Source organism: Diabrotica virgifera, chromosome 9 (genome assembly GCF_917563875.1).
Source record: "Diabrotica virgifera virgifera chromosome 9, PGI_DIABVI_V3a".
In the NCBI taxonomy this organism is placed as follows: Eukaryota; Metazoa; Arthropoda; class Insecta; order Coleoptera; family Chrysomelidae; genus Diabrotica; species Diabrotica virgifera.
In genome coordinates this window covers 60,945,102-60,957,965 of record NC_065451.1, presented here as the reverse complement: position 1 = coordinate 60,957,965, position 12,864 = coordinate 60,945,102, and the positions used below count along the sequence as shown (strand labels likewise).

General features: G+C 33.8%; 1 protein-coding gene across 2 annotated transcripts in view; it reads right to left on the bottom strand.

Annotated features, from left to right (window-relative positions):
* Positions 1 to 10,406, bottom strand: part of LOC126892508 (uncharacterized) — a 40,944-nt gene extending 30,538 nt beyond the window's left edge. For both annotated transcript variants that reach the window (XM_050662060.1, XM_050662061.1), the window contains exon 1: positions 10,052 to 10,406. In XM_050662060.1, coding sequence (XP_050518017.1) covers positions 10,052 to 10,354 — 303 coding nt within the window. In that variant the 5' untranslated portion in view covers positions 10,355 to 10,406. The remainder of the gene's footprint in view (positions 1 to 10,051) is intronic.
* Positions 10,407 to 12,864: the final 2,458 nt, after the last annotated feature.

Below are 12,864 nucleotides of genomic sequence, written 5' to 3'. Positions count from 1 at the left end.
CAAAGACTGGTAAGGGTGGACAGATGACTACAAAGTCTCTTAGATCAATAAGGCTGATGTCCATTTTACTAAATACATTGGAAAAACTGACAAATTAGGGATGGAATATTGCTTAAAAGACCAATAAACACAAGACCAATATGCATATAGGCCAGGTGTATCAACAGAAACAGCACTGCATTATCTAGTACAGAGGGTGGATTATATACTGAAACACAAGAAGGTGATGTTGGGAGCCTTTCTCAACATGGAGGGAGCCTTCAACAATACCTCATTCGATGCAATCACAAAGGCCATCCGTTTGAAAGGAGCGGATGAAATAAGCTGCAGGTGGATAGAATGCATGCTTAAAAGCCGCGTGGTATATTCAACACTGCTAGGCGAGACTATGTCAGCACGGGTTGCCAGAGGATGCCCACAGGGAGGTGTATTATCTCCATTAGTGTGGAATCTGGTTATGGACTGACTGATTGGAACGCTCAACTGGAAAAGATACAATGTCCTGGAATATGCAGACGATTTCGTCATTCTGGCACAGGGCAAGTTCAATAAAACGGTCAGGGATAATATGATAGGACAAGTGAGGTAGGATTATCCGTAAGCCCTCACAAATCCAAAATAGTACCCTTCACCAGAAGGAGAAAGTTAGAGGGAATAGGAGCTGTGAATCTCATAGGGATTTCCCCAAAGGTGGAGAGGGAGGTTAAATACCTCGGAGTCATAATAGACTCAAGGCTTACCTAGAATCAACACCTAGAAAGAATAACCAAAAGAGCGATGGTTACTTTAATGGTGACCAGACGCACACATGGCAGAACATGGGGACTTAAACCGAACATGACGTATTGGATATACAACATGATGGTAAAGCCCACAATAACGTAAACAGCATTGGTCTGGTGGCCAAAGTTGCAACAGAGAAATGCAATAGAGAAGTTAGGCAAAATACAAAGGCTGGTACGTCTCAGCATAACAGGTGCAATCAGAAGCACACCAACTGCAGCAATGGAAGCCTTACTAGATCTTCCTCCCTTACACATCATAGTGAAGGGCAAGGCAAGGATGGGGTTACATAGACTGCAGGGAAATCAAAGCAAAATTGCAGTGGGCAAAGGACACTGTAGCATCAAGGATATATGCGGGGATCCAATATGGGAGATGATAACAGACCATTCAATCCCCAAATATAAAATGCAAATACCTTTCCAGGTAGAAATACACTCCAGGGAGGTATGGGGAGATCCTGGCAGACATCTGAAGTATGAGGGCCACACCTGGTATACAGATGGGTCCAAGACGGAAGATGGTTCGGGATCAGGAGTACATAGTGAGGATGGGGACTCTAACGGTTCCATCCCACACGGAGAATATACCCCTGTATTTCAGGCAGAGGTATATGCAATCCTGCACTGTGCACGGATAAACAGATTGAGGACTTATAATAATAAGAGAATAAATATCTGCTCAGACAGCCTAAAGAATCCAAGGATAACCTCAAGGCTTGTATGTAAATGCCGCCGAAGAACTTGACACCCTGGCGGAACATAATGAGGTAAAACTCATTTGGGTGCCTGGACATCAAGGAATTGCTGGCAATGAGAAAGCTAACGAGCTTGCTAGACAAGGACCATCAACAAGATACTTCGCTCCAGAACCGGCACTGGGAGGGCCCAAAAGCACACCCAGAGATCGATTAAGAGGCTGGATACAAAGACAACACAAAGAATACTGGGAAACAATTTCCACGCAAAAGCATGCGAAGCGATTTATACCTCAAACATGTGCAAAAGGAGCTGAAGAACTGCTCATAACGAACAGGAATCAGCTCAAAATCACAACATGTTTCCTAAATGGACACTTTCTAGTAAAAGGACACCTACACACGATAGGACTATACAATGGAGATCTCAGTTGCAGAATATGCAATAGAGAGACCGATAGAGTCAGACATATATTATTTTGTGCGATTGCGAGGCTCTGGACTGCAAGAGACAAGCAATATATGGAGACTGCAGACCAAGTCCGAAAGTATATGGCACTAACACAATAGACCTTTGCAGCCTAGTGAGGGGCACTACTATATTGGACTGGATTGTCATGAGAACAAATGGAAGAAAGCACAATAAGTCAAAAGGCTGCAGTGCGACCGGGGTGCATGCACGGACGGCTTCCAGGAGAAAAAAAAGTGTTGGTAATATATAATATATAATAAACGAGTCTTCTACAGCTGTCGCCGCTTCTCGCATCCTAATTTCCAGCGGTTTCTGTCGAAGCAATCTTCAGTTTTTAAGTCTCTGGCGGTCATTGCATCTTCGACATCTTCTCTCCAGGATCGTCTTGGTCTACCTCGTTTTCTTCTTGTTGGCGGAGTCCATTTTTCTATTTTTTCGGCCATCTATTTTCAGGCATTCTCTGAAGGTGTCCATACCAGTTAAGTCTTTTGGCTTCGATTGTGTCTATTATATCTAGATCGAGTTCCAGTTGTCTCCTAATATCTTCGTTTCTCACCCTATCAAGTCTAGTAAGTCGGCAACATCGTCTCCAATAGTTCATTTTCATCGCCTTGATTTTTGACTTGTTTCTTTGGTTGATTTCCCAGAGTTCAGCGCCGTACAACCCAATACTTTCTATTATTGTTTTATACATTCTTCTTTTATTTTCTTTTGTTATTTTATTACTCCACAATAGTCCGTGTAGCTGTCTGGTGGTTGATCTTGCTTGGCCAATCCTGGAATGTATTTCGTCGTTACTCCCTGCTTTTGAAGATATTTGGACTCCTAAGTATTTGAAGACTTCTGTTGGATTTATAGTTCCCATTTCAATTTGTAGGCGTTCTGGTGTTTCTCCTACAACTAAGTACTCGGTTTTTTGTATATTAATTGTAAGGCCCCACTTAGTGTACTCCTCTTCCAGTTTTCTGAGCATATAGTCTATATCACTCTCGTCTTCAGCTAGAATGGCTTGGTCGTCAGCGAAGTGTATTATGTACAATATATCGTCATCGATTGGGATGCCCATATTGCAGCACTTTCTTCTCCACAGTGAGAGTGCCTCATTTAAATATATTTTAAAGAGTGTAGGTGCTATGCAGCAGCCTTGCTTTAGGCCCTTACTAATAGGAATTTCTCTCGTTAATTTGTTTCCAGTTTTAATGTTTACTTTCATATTTTTGTAAAGCTGTTGTACTGCTTGTATATTTTTTTTGCTTATTCCTTGTTTTTCCATTGCTATCCAGAGCATTGAAAGTGGTACACTATCGTATATACGATATACGATAGTGTTGGTAATTAAAATAATATAATTTAAGTGTTTTTATTAATTAAATAAAAGTGTTTAATTAAGTGTCTAAAAATAGAAATCAATAATCTCGTAACTAGTCCAGGAACCGAAGCTTTTCACCTCGCAATTTGTACAGAATGAATTGATTTGCTTGAAAATTTGAGAATAAGTAGTGGGTAGTCCAAGGATCAAAATCTATATGATGCCGAAAGGCGCTTTTACCATGGGGGTGGTTGCCACCCCATCTCGGGGGTGGAAATTTTTTATTATATTTTGACTGCAAAAGTTGATAAAAACATTCATTCTAAGCAAAAAATGTTCTATACATTTTTTTGCTAAAATTAACAAGTTTTCGATTTATGGGTTATCGAAAGTGTAAGTTTTATATCAAAAAAATCAATGTTTTTCGATATTATACTTATTTACGATTCACTGAATTTTTGCCGTAGAAAATTTTTTTTCAAACCAACTTCTTGAAATTAAATAACCTACAATTTCATATTTAAACATTTTTTCGTATCTCTGATGCTAATCTTTCTATTCTGAAGAAAATGGCATTTTTTACCAAACTACAAAAATTCGTCATTCGTTTTTAACTCCAGCTTTTTAAAAATTAATTATTCTAAGCCAGTCAAACTTCCAGAATCTATTAATAATACATAAATAAAGAAGAATGAATAAGGCTAATGACTAGAAACACCGGTAACTTACATTATTATGCTTCCAATTGGATTTCTCCTTTTTTTTCAAAAAAATATATTGATTTTTTAACCGTAACTTTTTAGTTTTCATCTTAGAAAGTTTGGTAAAAAAGAATTTTGTAGGTTTTTACAAGGTCTATAAGGTTGTTAATATTAAATCCTTTTAAAATCCTCAGTAACAAAAAGAGGTGACTAAAAGGGTTGGCAAAGGTGGTTTTTGCATGTTATTACAAGTTTTAATTGCCAATAGCTCACTCAATTTTTACCGTAGAAAAAATTTTTGGGAACCCATCTTTTTGAAAATTAAATAAGCTACAATTTCATATTTAAAAACTCTTTTTTAACTAATCATTCTAAGCCGGTCAAACTTCTAGAACCTATTAATAATACATAAATAAAGAAGACCAAATAAGGTCAATGACTAATTTAAATTAGGGTGGTGATTAAGAGGTTGTGTCGGATCAATTTTTTGCTGAAAAAAATAGGGACTGACATTCTTTTCATTATAAGTCACTTAATTTTTGAGCTAGAGACTTTTTTTATTTATGGAAATAGATATTTTTAATTGCTTTAAATTAGTTTGAACAAGTTATCCTCGAAAAATGCATAGTTTTCCCGTCTTTTGACTTTGAAACTACAATATTTAGCATTTGACGAAGAAGAGCTACCATATAATAAAGTATAGCTTGATTACTAAACCCGTTGTCCTAGGTGAGCGACGGAAAACGACGCGACGCGATGCAATGCGTTGCGATACGATGCGACCAGTAATTCACGCGACGTGTGGCTTATGTAGCGTCGCATCGCGTCGCTTTTCATCGCTCAACCTAGGACAAACGTGACGATGTCAATTCATTCCTATTCTTAAATATGGGTAAGTATACGGCAGTGTTACTAGAAAATTCATATTTAAACACTTATATTATATTTAGAGCGAAATAAATTTCGAGAGTTTCATCATTATTTATATTCATTCGAAATTAAGAAAAATAATCCACGTTGGTTTAAAGAGTATTGTGGCTTATTACCAAGCACTTAAACTGCTGTATTACTGTTAAATTCAGTAATCAACTGTCAATAAGTAATTTTCAAAAACCAATTTCTATTGAGGAGAGGACTATTACTGACTTTAAGGTATGTTAATGAGAAAATACTGGTACTATATAGTTACTATTAGTTTTAATTTATTTAATAAACTATTGCGTAGCATAATTTGAATTGACAAATGCAATGGAGTGTCACACTGCGTCGCGCGTCGTGTCTCGTCGCGAACAAAACAAGTTCGCACTTCATCGCGTCTTGTCGTAGATTGATTAATCCGAAAACGTAGGCCATACACAAATACAACCATTACTTAACATTTTCACGTCGCGTCGCGTCGTGCCGCGTTGTCGCGTTTGTCGTTCACCTAGGACAACGGGTTAGTCTTAAATAAAATTAGAAAAAAAGGTTTTGTTAAAAAATAGGTACATTTTTGTTAAGCAAAGTTGTTTTGATAAAACGAAAACTTTTTGAGATAACCTACGGGTGAATAAAGAAAAATGCCAATTTTTTAAAAAGAACATAAACTATTTAGGACATACAATTGATAAAGATGGGCTCCATAAGAACAAAGACAAAACTAAAGCTATAATAGGTATGGAACGGTCTTCTAATATAAACGAATTGCGAACTTTTCTAGGTATGGCTAATTACTACAACTTCATTGCTAATCTTGCGTCTATATCAAATCCTCCAAATCAACTCTTGAAGAAAGATAACAAGTTTATCTGGACTGTAAAATGCGAAGAAAGTTTTAACAGAATTAAAACGGAAATTGCAAGTGAAAACGTATTAACACATTTCGATCCGAAAAAACCTCTAATCATAGCCAGAGATGCTTCACCAACAGGACTTGGAGCAGTCCTTTCACACATAGTTGAAGACGGCTCAGAAAGACCTGATAGCTTTTGCGTCAAGAACCTTAACCAATGCCGAAAAGAAATACAGTCAGATTGATAAGGAAGCGACTGCGATATACTGGTGTATAAAAAAATTTTTTCATTTTTGCTATGGACGGAAATTTACTCTGATTACTGACCACAAACCGTTAACATCAATCTTTCATCCCCACCATAATCTACCAGAACTGAGTACAATGAGACTTTTTCATTATGCTCATTTTTTATCTGGATTTGATTATGATATACATTACAGAACAAGCACAAAAAATGCTAACGCAGACTTTTTGTCGCGGTTTTCTGTTGAGAACACAAATACGTTTGAAGTAGATCAACATAGCTTATACCAAATACAGCAAATTCAGATATTAGAAATTAGCCCAGATATAATCGCTAAGGAGACAGAAAATGATATCGAATTACAGAAAATACTTAATAGTCCAGGGCGCATCTGTTTTGAGATGGACGTTGAGAGGTGACACAAATTTTTTTGCAGAAATTGCTTGAAAATAACTCAAATAATAACATTTGAGTTATCCTCCCACTCAAAATGCTCCGGAACATTGTTTAAATAATTAAAATGTCAAAATATGAATCAAAAATTCGATTTTTTTATTGGTTTTTTTATTATAACTTTAAAACTATTCATTTCTAAGAAAAGTTGTGTAATTAAATTTCCTATAATATAGAATTGGTCAAAAATTTAGAAAATAGTCACCCTTGTTGAAAAATAGCAATAATTGCGAAAAAAAAACATACAAAAACAAGCATTCGCATTTTACGTTTTTCAACCATTTATGCTACACTTAGGATCTTCATATTTTACACAGAAAAACTATATGATATAGTAAAACAACTTTTTAAATTTTATTAAGATCAGTTTAATAGTTTTTGCAAAATAAATTTTGCAATCCAGCTTCCGCAAAAAAAATTATTTTTTTTTAAATGTCGCAGAACTGAAAATAAAGCAGATAGCAAGTTGAATTTTTTTTGCTTATAGAAGTATACTGTACCTTTCATTTGCAATTTGCAAAATTAAAATCTATTAATTACCACGGCGGCAGGAAATTTTTTAAATAAACCTTAATTTTTGGTGCTACGCGCAGGACAGCGGTGTTCAATTCACACAAGTTAATTTCCACCAAAATTTCTTCCAATCTTTATCTAATATATTATTTTCTTACTCTATATTTTGTTGTATTTTAATAATTTAAATCCACAAAAATCAAACTAATTTTATTATTGTTTGTGAAATATTGTTTAAACAATTGCATATGTTTAAAAATAATAAACTTTTATTCTCTAAGTTAAAATATATAAACAAAGAAAGTTTTTGCTAAAAAAAGTGTTATTTCAAAGGATAGAGTATGGGTTTTTATTTTGCAATAAACAAATTTATTTATTTATATCGAAATGTAATAAAAATTAAAATGTATCAATCGTTATCAAAGGTCATTGGAATGCCCAATCAGAGCAAACTATCCGCTGTCCTGCGCGTAGCACCTATAATTAATGTTTATTTAACAAAAATCCTGACGCCGCGTTAGTTAATCGATTTTAGTTTTGCAAATTGCAAATGAAAGGCACAGTACACTTCTATAAGAAAGAAAAATTTCAACTTGCTATCTGCTTTATTTTCAGTCCTGTAACATTTTGAAAAAATGAATTTTTTTGCGAAATCTGGATTGCAAAATCTATTAAACCGATGTTAATGAAATTTACAGTATTGTTTTACTGTATCATAAAGTTTTTCTTGGTGAAATATGAAGGTCCTAAGTGTAGCATAAATGGTTGAAAAATGTAAAATACGAATACTTGTTTTTGTATTGTTTTTTCGCAATTATTGCTATTTTGCAACAAGGGTGACTATTTTTTAAATTTTTAACCAATTCTATGTTGTAGTAAATTTAATTACGCAACTTTTATGTCAGTACAATTTTTCCAGAAAATGAATACTTTAAAAGTTATAATCAAAAAACGAAGAAAAAAATCGAATTTTTCCTTCATTTTTTGACATTTTGATTATTTAAACAATGTTTCGGACTTTTTTGAGAGTGAGGATAACTCAAATATGATTATTTGAGTTATTTTCAAGTAATTTTTGTAAAAAAATTTAAGTCACCTCTCAACGTCCAAATGTACTAATATTTTTACAGATGCGCCCTGGTCTATAAAGCACTAAGAACAGGTCAATCTCTGAAACAATATGGATACAAAGACAATGAATTTACTTTACAAGATGACTGTATTTTAAGAGGAACAAGGGTCGTAATACCACATATATTTCGTAAATTTATTCTTAACGAACTGCACGCGGGACATATTGGTATATTAAAGATGAAACAACTAGCACACAGTCATGTCTACTGGAAAAACGTTGATAAAGATACAGTGGAACCTCGATAACTCGGATTAATCGGGACAGCGGCCGATCCGGGTTATCGAAAATCCGAGATAGCCGGAGAATATAGTAAAAATTAATAAAATACGGTATACTTACAGATAAACTCCGTTAGAATTGAAATAACATGAAATATATTTATAAATACGCACAGTACCTACACATCAAAATTACTAAAAAAAACACCAAACACAAACGTAGGCGAACGGAAGCGAACAATACAAGACACACAATATAGTCACAACGATGTAATGTTATTTAAGAACACTGAAAACTAAAGACCATTGTTTATAAAAGAATTTTTTAAATAGTCTTTCCTAAACAATGCTAAGACAGTTTGAAATAAAAAGGAATAGGTACTACAGACAGGTGCCTGTTGTTTCTGCGGCGTGTGCTATGAGTCATTTTTACTATCTTATAGTTCAAATTACACACATACACATTCTCTCTCAAATATTATATTACATACATTTTTATTGTTGAAAGGTTTGTCTGATAATTAACTATTTTGATGGGAAATAAGCCACAATTTAATTGAAAAATAATTTTATTAACGTTTCGCGACGCCCAAATCGGGTCGTTGTCAAAATACAAAATATTGAAAATCAAAATTTTTATCTGATAAAAATCGGTCCGGGTTAGCCGGACTTCCGGGTTATCGGGGGCCGACTTATCGGGATTCCACTGTATTGAAGAAAAAGTAAAAGCATGTAGAACATGCCGTTTAGAACAAAATGAACCAGCAAAGACACATTTACATCACTGGGAAGAGCCCAAAGGTCCCTGGGAAAGAGTCCATATTGACTTCGCTGGACAATTTGTGGTTATCAACTTATCAACTATTCATTGTGGTAGATGCATATACAAAATGGGTGGAAATTATATCTACAAAGGTAACAACTAGCTCGTGGTGTATACAAACGCTAAGACAAATATTTGCCACGTTCGGAAATCCATATGTGCTGGTATCTGACAACGGCCGACAATTTGTTTCAGCAGAATTTAACAAATTTCTATCCAATTGCGGTATCACCTATAGAACTATTGCTCCATATCACCCAGCAACGAACGGTCAAGCAGAACTATTTGTACAAACTATAAAAACGACCCTGCGCAGCTTAGCGGGGGAGAGCAATAGCTTAACTGATAAACTACTTAAAGTAGGAACACGTTTACGTCGTACACCAGGTGTTAACGGTTTCACCCCGTATGAGCTTATGTTCGGACGAGAAATTAGAACGAATATTCATGCAATGTTAAGAAAACCTTGCAAACACACAACTTACTTTCCATCAGACAGGCCTACACCTGGTAGGGAATTTGCCTTGGGAGACAGAGTTCAGGCTAGAAAGTACTGCAGTGATCAACGATATGTATTTGGAAAAGTAATCAGACGCATAGGTTACTTACATTATGAAATACGAACAGATGATGGTCGATATAAAACTAATATTTTCGATTTCGAATAAATCAAAAACTATTAATTTTATCAAAAAAAATGTATTGGACGTTTTTTGCTTAGAATGAATGTTTTTACCACCCCCGAAATGGGGTGGCAACCACCACCATGGTGAAAGCGCCTTTCGGCATCATATAGATTTAGATCCTTGGACTATCCACTACTTATTGTCAAATTTTCAAGCAAATCGATCCATTCTGTAAAAATTGCGAGGTTTTGTCCTATTTTAAGCTTCATTACTTGGACTAAACAATATATTCATAAATCTTACCTGTTCATGATCTCGCACCTCGGAATATGTTAACAATTGTCGACAACCATCAAATTTGTTGACACATTTAAATAGAACGTGTTCAGCAATTATTCCATATAGGGATTCTACCCCTTCTGATTTCTGAAGTGCTGGTTCCTGCTTATCAACACATCTTCCGCACTGTATACGCCTGTTTGGATAAATTTTTACGGGTTTCACCGATAAATATTTATGACAAAAACTGCAAAGTAAAGTATCCAGTATATTATCTGGAATTATAACCGACATATTATTATGTCCTATATAGTAATAGAATAACATACACAAATGACGATAATAAATTTATGAAATAAAATGTCTTTGATTTAGTAGTATTACCTAAATCACAAAAAAAGATAACTGAAAAATTGATAAAATATTATTTATCTACTCGTAATCTGTAAGATAAGCACCGAGTAGGTGACCTATAGACACAGAATTGTATTATACGATATTGGTTTTTAAAAAATATAACCAACTTTAAAAAGGAAGGTACTTATTAGTTCATATATTTTTCTTAGTCCATGTGGTGAGACCGCTCCCGTCTGAAAAAATTTCTGATTCGGTTTCTTTGTGGATTCCTATTCAAAAATATTTCCTTTCAACAAATCTGAAGGGTGCCGGGCGGAATTTTTGGGCAGAAATTGTTTAAACTATTTTTTTTAAACAAATACAAAAGATCATATTGTTTTGCTCTAAAATATATATTTTTAGATTTTTTGGGTCATTCTAAACAAGAAAGGTATCTTGTAATTTTTCTAAAAAATTGGTAGTTTTCGAGTTATAAGCGATTTAAAATCTGAATAATGCGCAAATACGCATTTTCGAGGCTTAAAAACTCATATTTATATTAGCATTTTTGAGGTTGCCGGATACTTAATTTGAAGGATAAACATTCAGCTTCCAGGTTCTGAAGAGTGATCGTGTCTAACTTTAATTTATATCGTTGTTTTTTAATTGTTAAATATGCATGTTTATCCGAAAATCTCCTATTTTCTCCCGAAAAATATTTTTATAGTTTCTTTGTGATATTCTAAATAAAATAAGTTTCTTGACATTTTTCTCAAAAGTTTTTTTTTTATTAATGGCTTTGACATAGTCAATTAGCCAGACTATTTGTTTTTTTTTTTTTGTATGGGATTACAATAACAATTTTAAGTTAATATCTAAGCCTACTTATTATCTAAATTTACAGGGTGTTATAATATATTAATGGATACATTTTTCAATTTTGTGTGATATTTTTACAATTTTTAATTTTATTATCTAAGCCTATTTAAAATTTAAATTTACGGGACGTTACATTCGTAAGGACATTGTAACGTCTGCTTATTTTTTGGAAAAAGAATTTCGTTTAAATTGACAGGTAAAGGACAATTTAGATCAATTAACTTTTCATACATTACTTTAATATTTTGTCTGTACTGTCCACACTCCAATATGAGGTGCTGTAGATCTCCCATTCCACCACAGGCGCAATATGGGTTATCACTGATACCTATGCTGTGTTTGTATGCTGGGGTTAGTGCGTGATTTGACCTCATTCTGTTTATTGTTTTTATAAATAGCCTATTTGATTCTTGTTAAACCATCTCTCATTGGGAATTAGTGGTTGGCAATTTCTAAAATTTATTCCCGTTGTACTTTGGTTATATACACGTTGCCAATTTTGTTTGCAATGGTTTTTACTGATATTATCTATATCGGTTACTGGTAGAAGTATGTTGTTTATGTTTCGTTTGGTTAAAGCTGCAGATTTAGCTAATTTGTCGACTTCTTCATTTCCAAATATTCCAGAATGTCCTCTAACCCAACAAATAATAATTGAACTGCCCGAGGAAGTAATATCATAATATAGACTCTTAATTTCTATCTCCATGTGGTTTAGATTTTTTGTCGATTGGATAGAAGTGAGTTTGTCCACAATACTTCTACAATGGGTGAAAATGATATAATAGGGAACTTGCATAAATTTTTAAATTCGAAAAAAATGTTATAAATCACAACAGAACATAATTTAAAACATGTATCAAAGATAAAAAAGTTTTGTTTGTCTTTCGTTTGGCCCCTAAAGACGATTAAAAATTCAAATTCAAACAGGTGGTCCAAAACGCATCGTGACGTCACTTGGTTTTACATTTACATTTTTCCAATAAAGTAAACAGAATTTTAAATTAGACGTTATAAACGTCAGTAGAAAATACATTTATGTGACGTTACAAGTGTTTTTGATCGTTTGACCTATTCATAGAAAATTTGTACTTTTACAAAATGGTTTTATTTTCAATAGTAAACCTTCATTCCTTTCCTTCAAAAACAGTATAAAACTACAATTTTAACAAACTGGTATATATTATTACAATGACATACGATAAATGTTATTAGAATATAAATATTTTTGACTTATTCCACGACGATGAGCTTGCCAAATACCCAAGTAGGTGGAGGCCAATAAACTAAAGAATGAGAAGAAGAATATACCTAAATATAAGGTTGTGTCTAGGTATACGCTAACGTGTACGCAAATAAGAAAGTTAGAGTGTCAGTGATTTCTTATTTTTTATTTGTTTAGTGTTTGTTTTTAAAGTAACTACGGAGTGCGGACAATTATTTAGTTCTTTTAATGAGTTTAAGAACATTTTAAAACAGTACGCAAAAGATAAGAGACTATAAATTAATATATATTTTTTTTAGTTATAAATGAAATAGTATTACCGTAAAAGATTAAAATAAAAGGAAGACCTAAAGCTTTCACAATAATAATTAACTTGTTTTAAAGCTATTATCCTTGT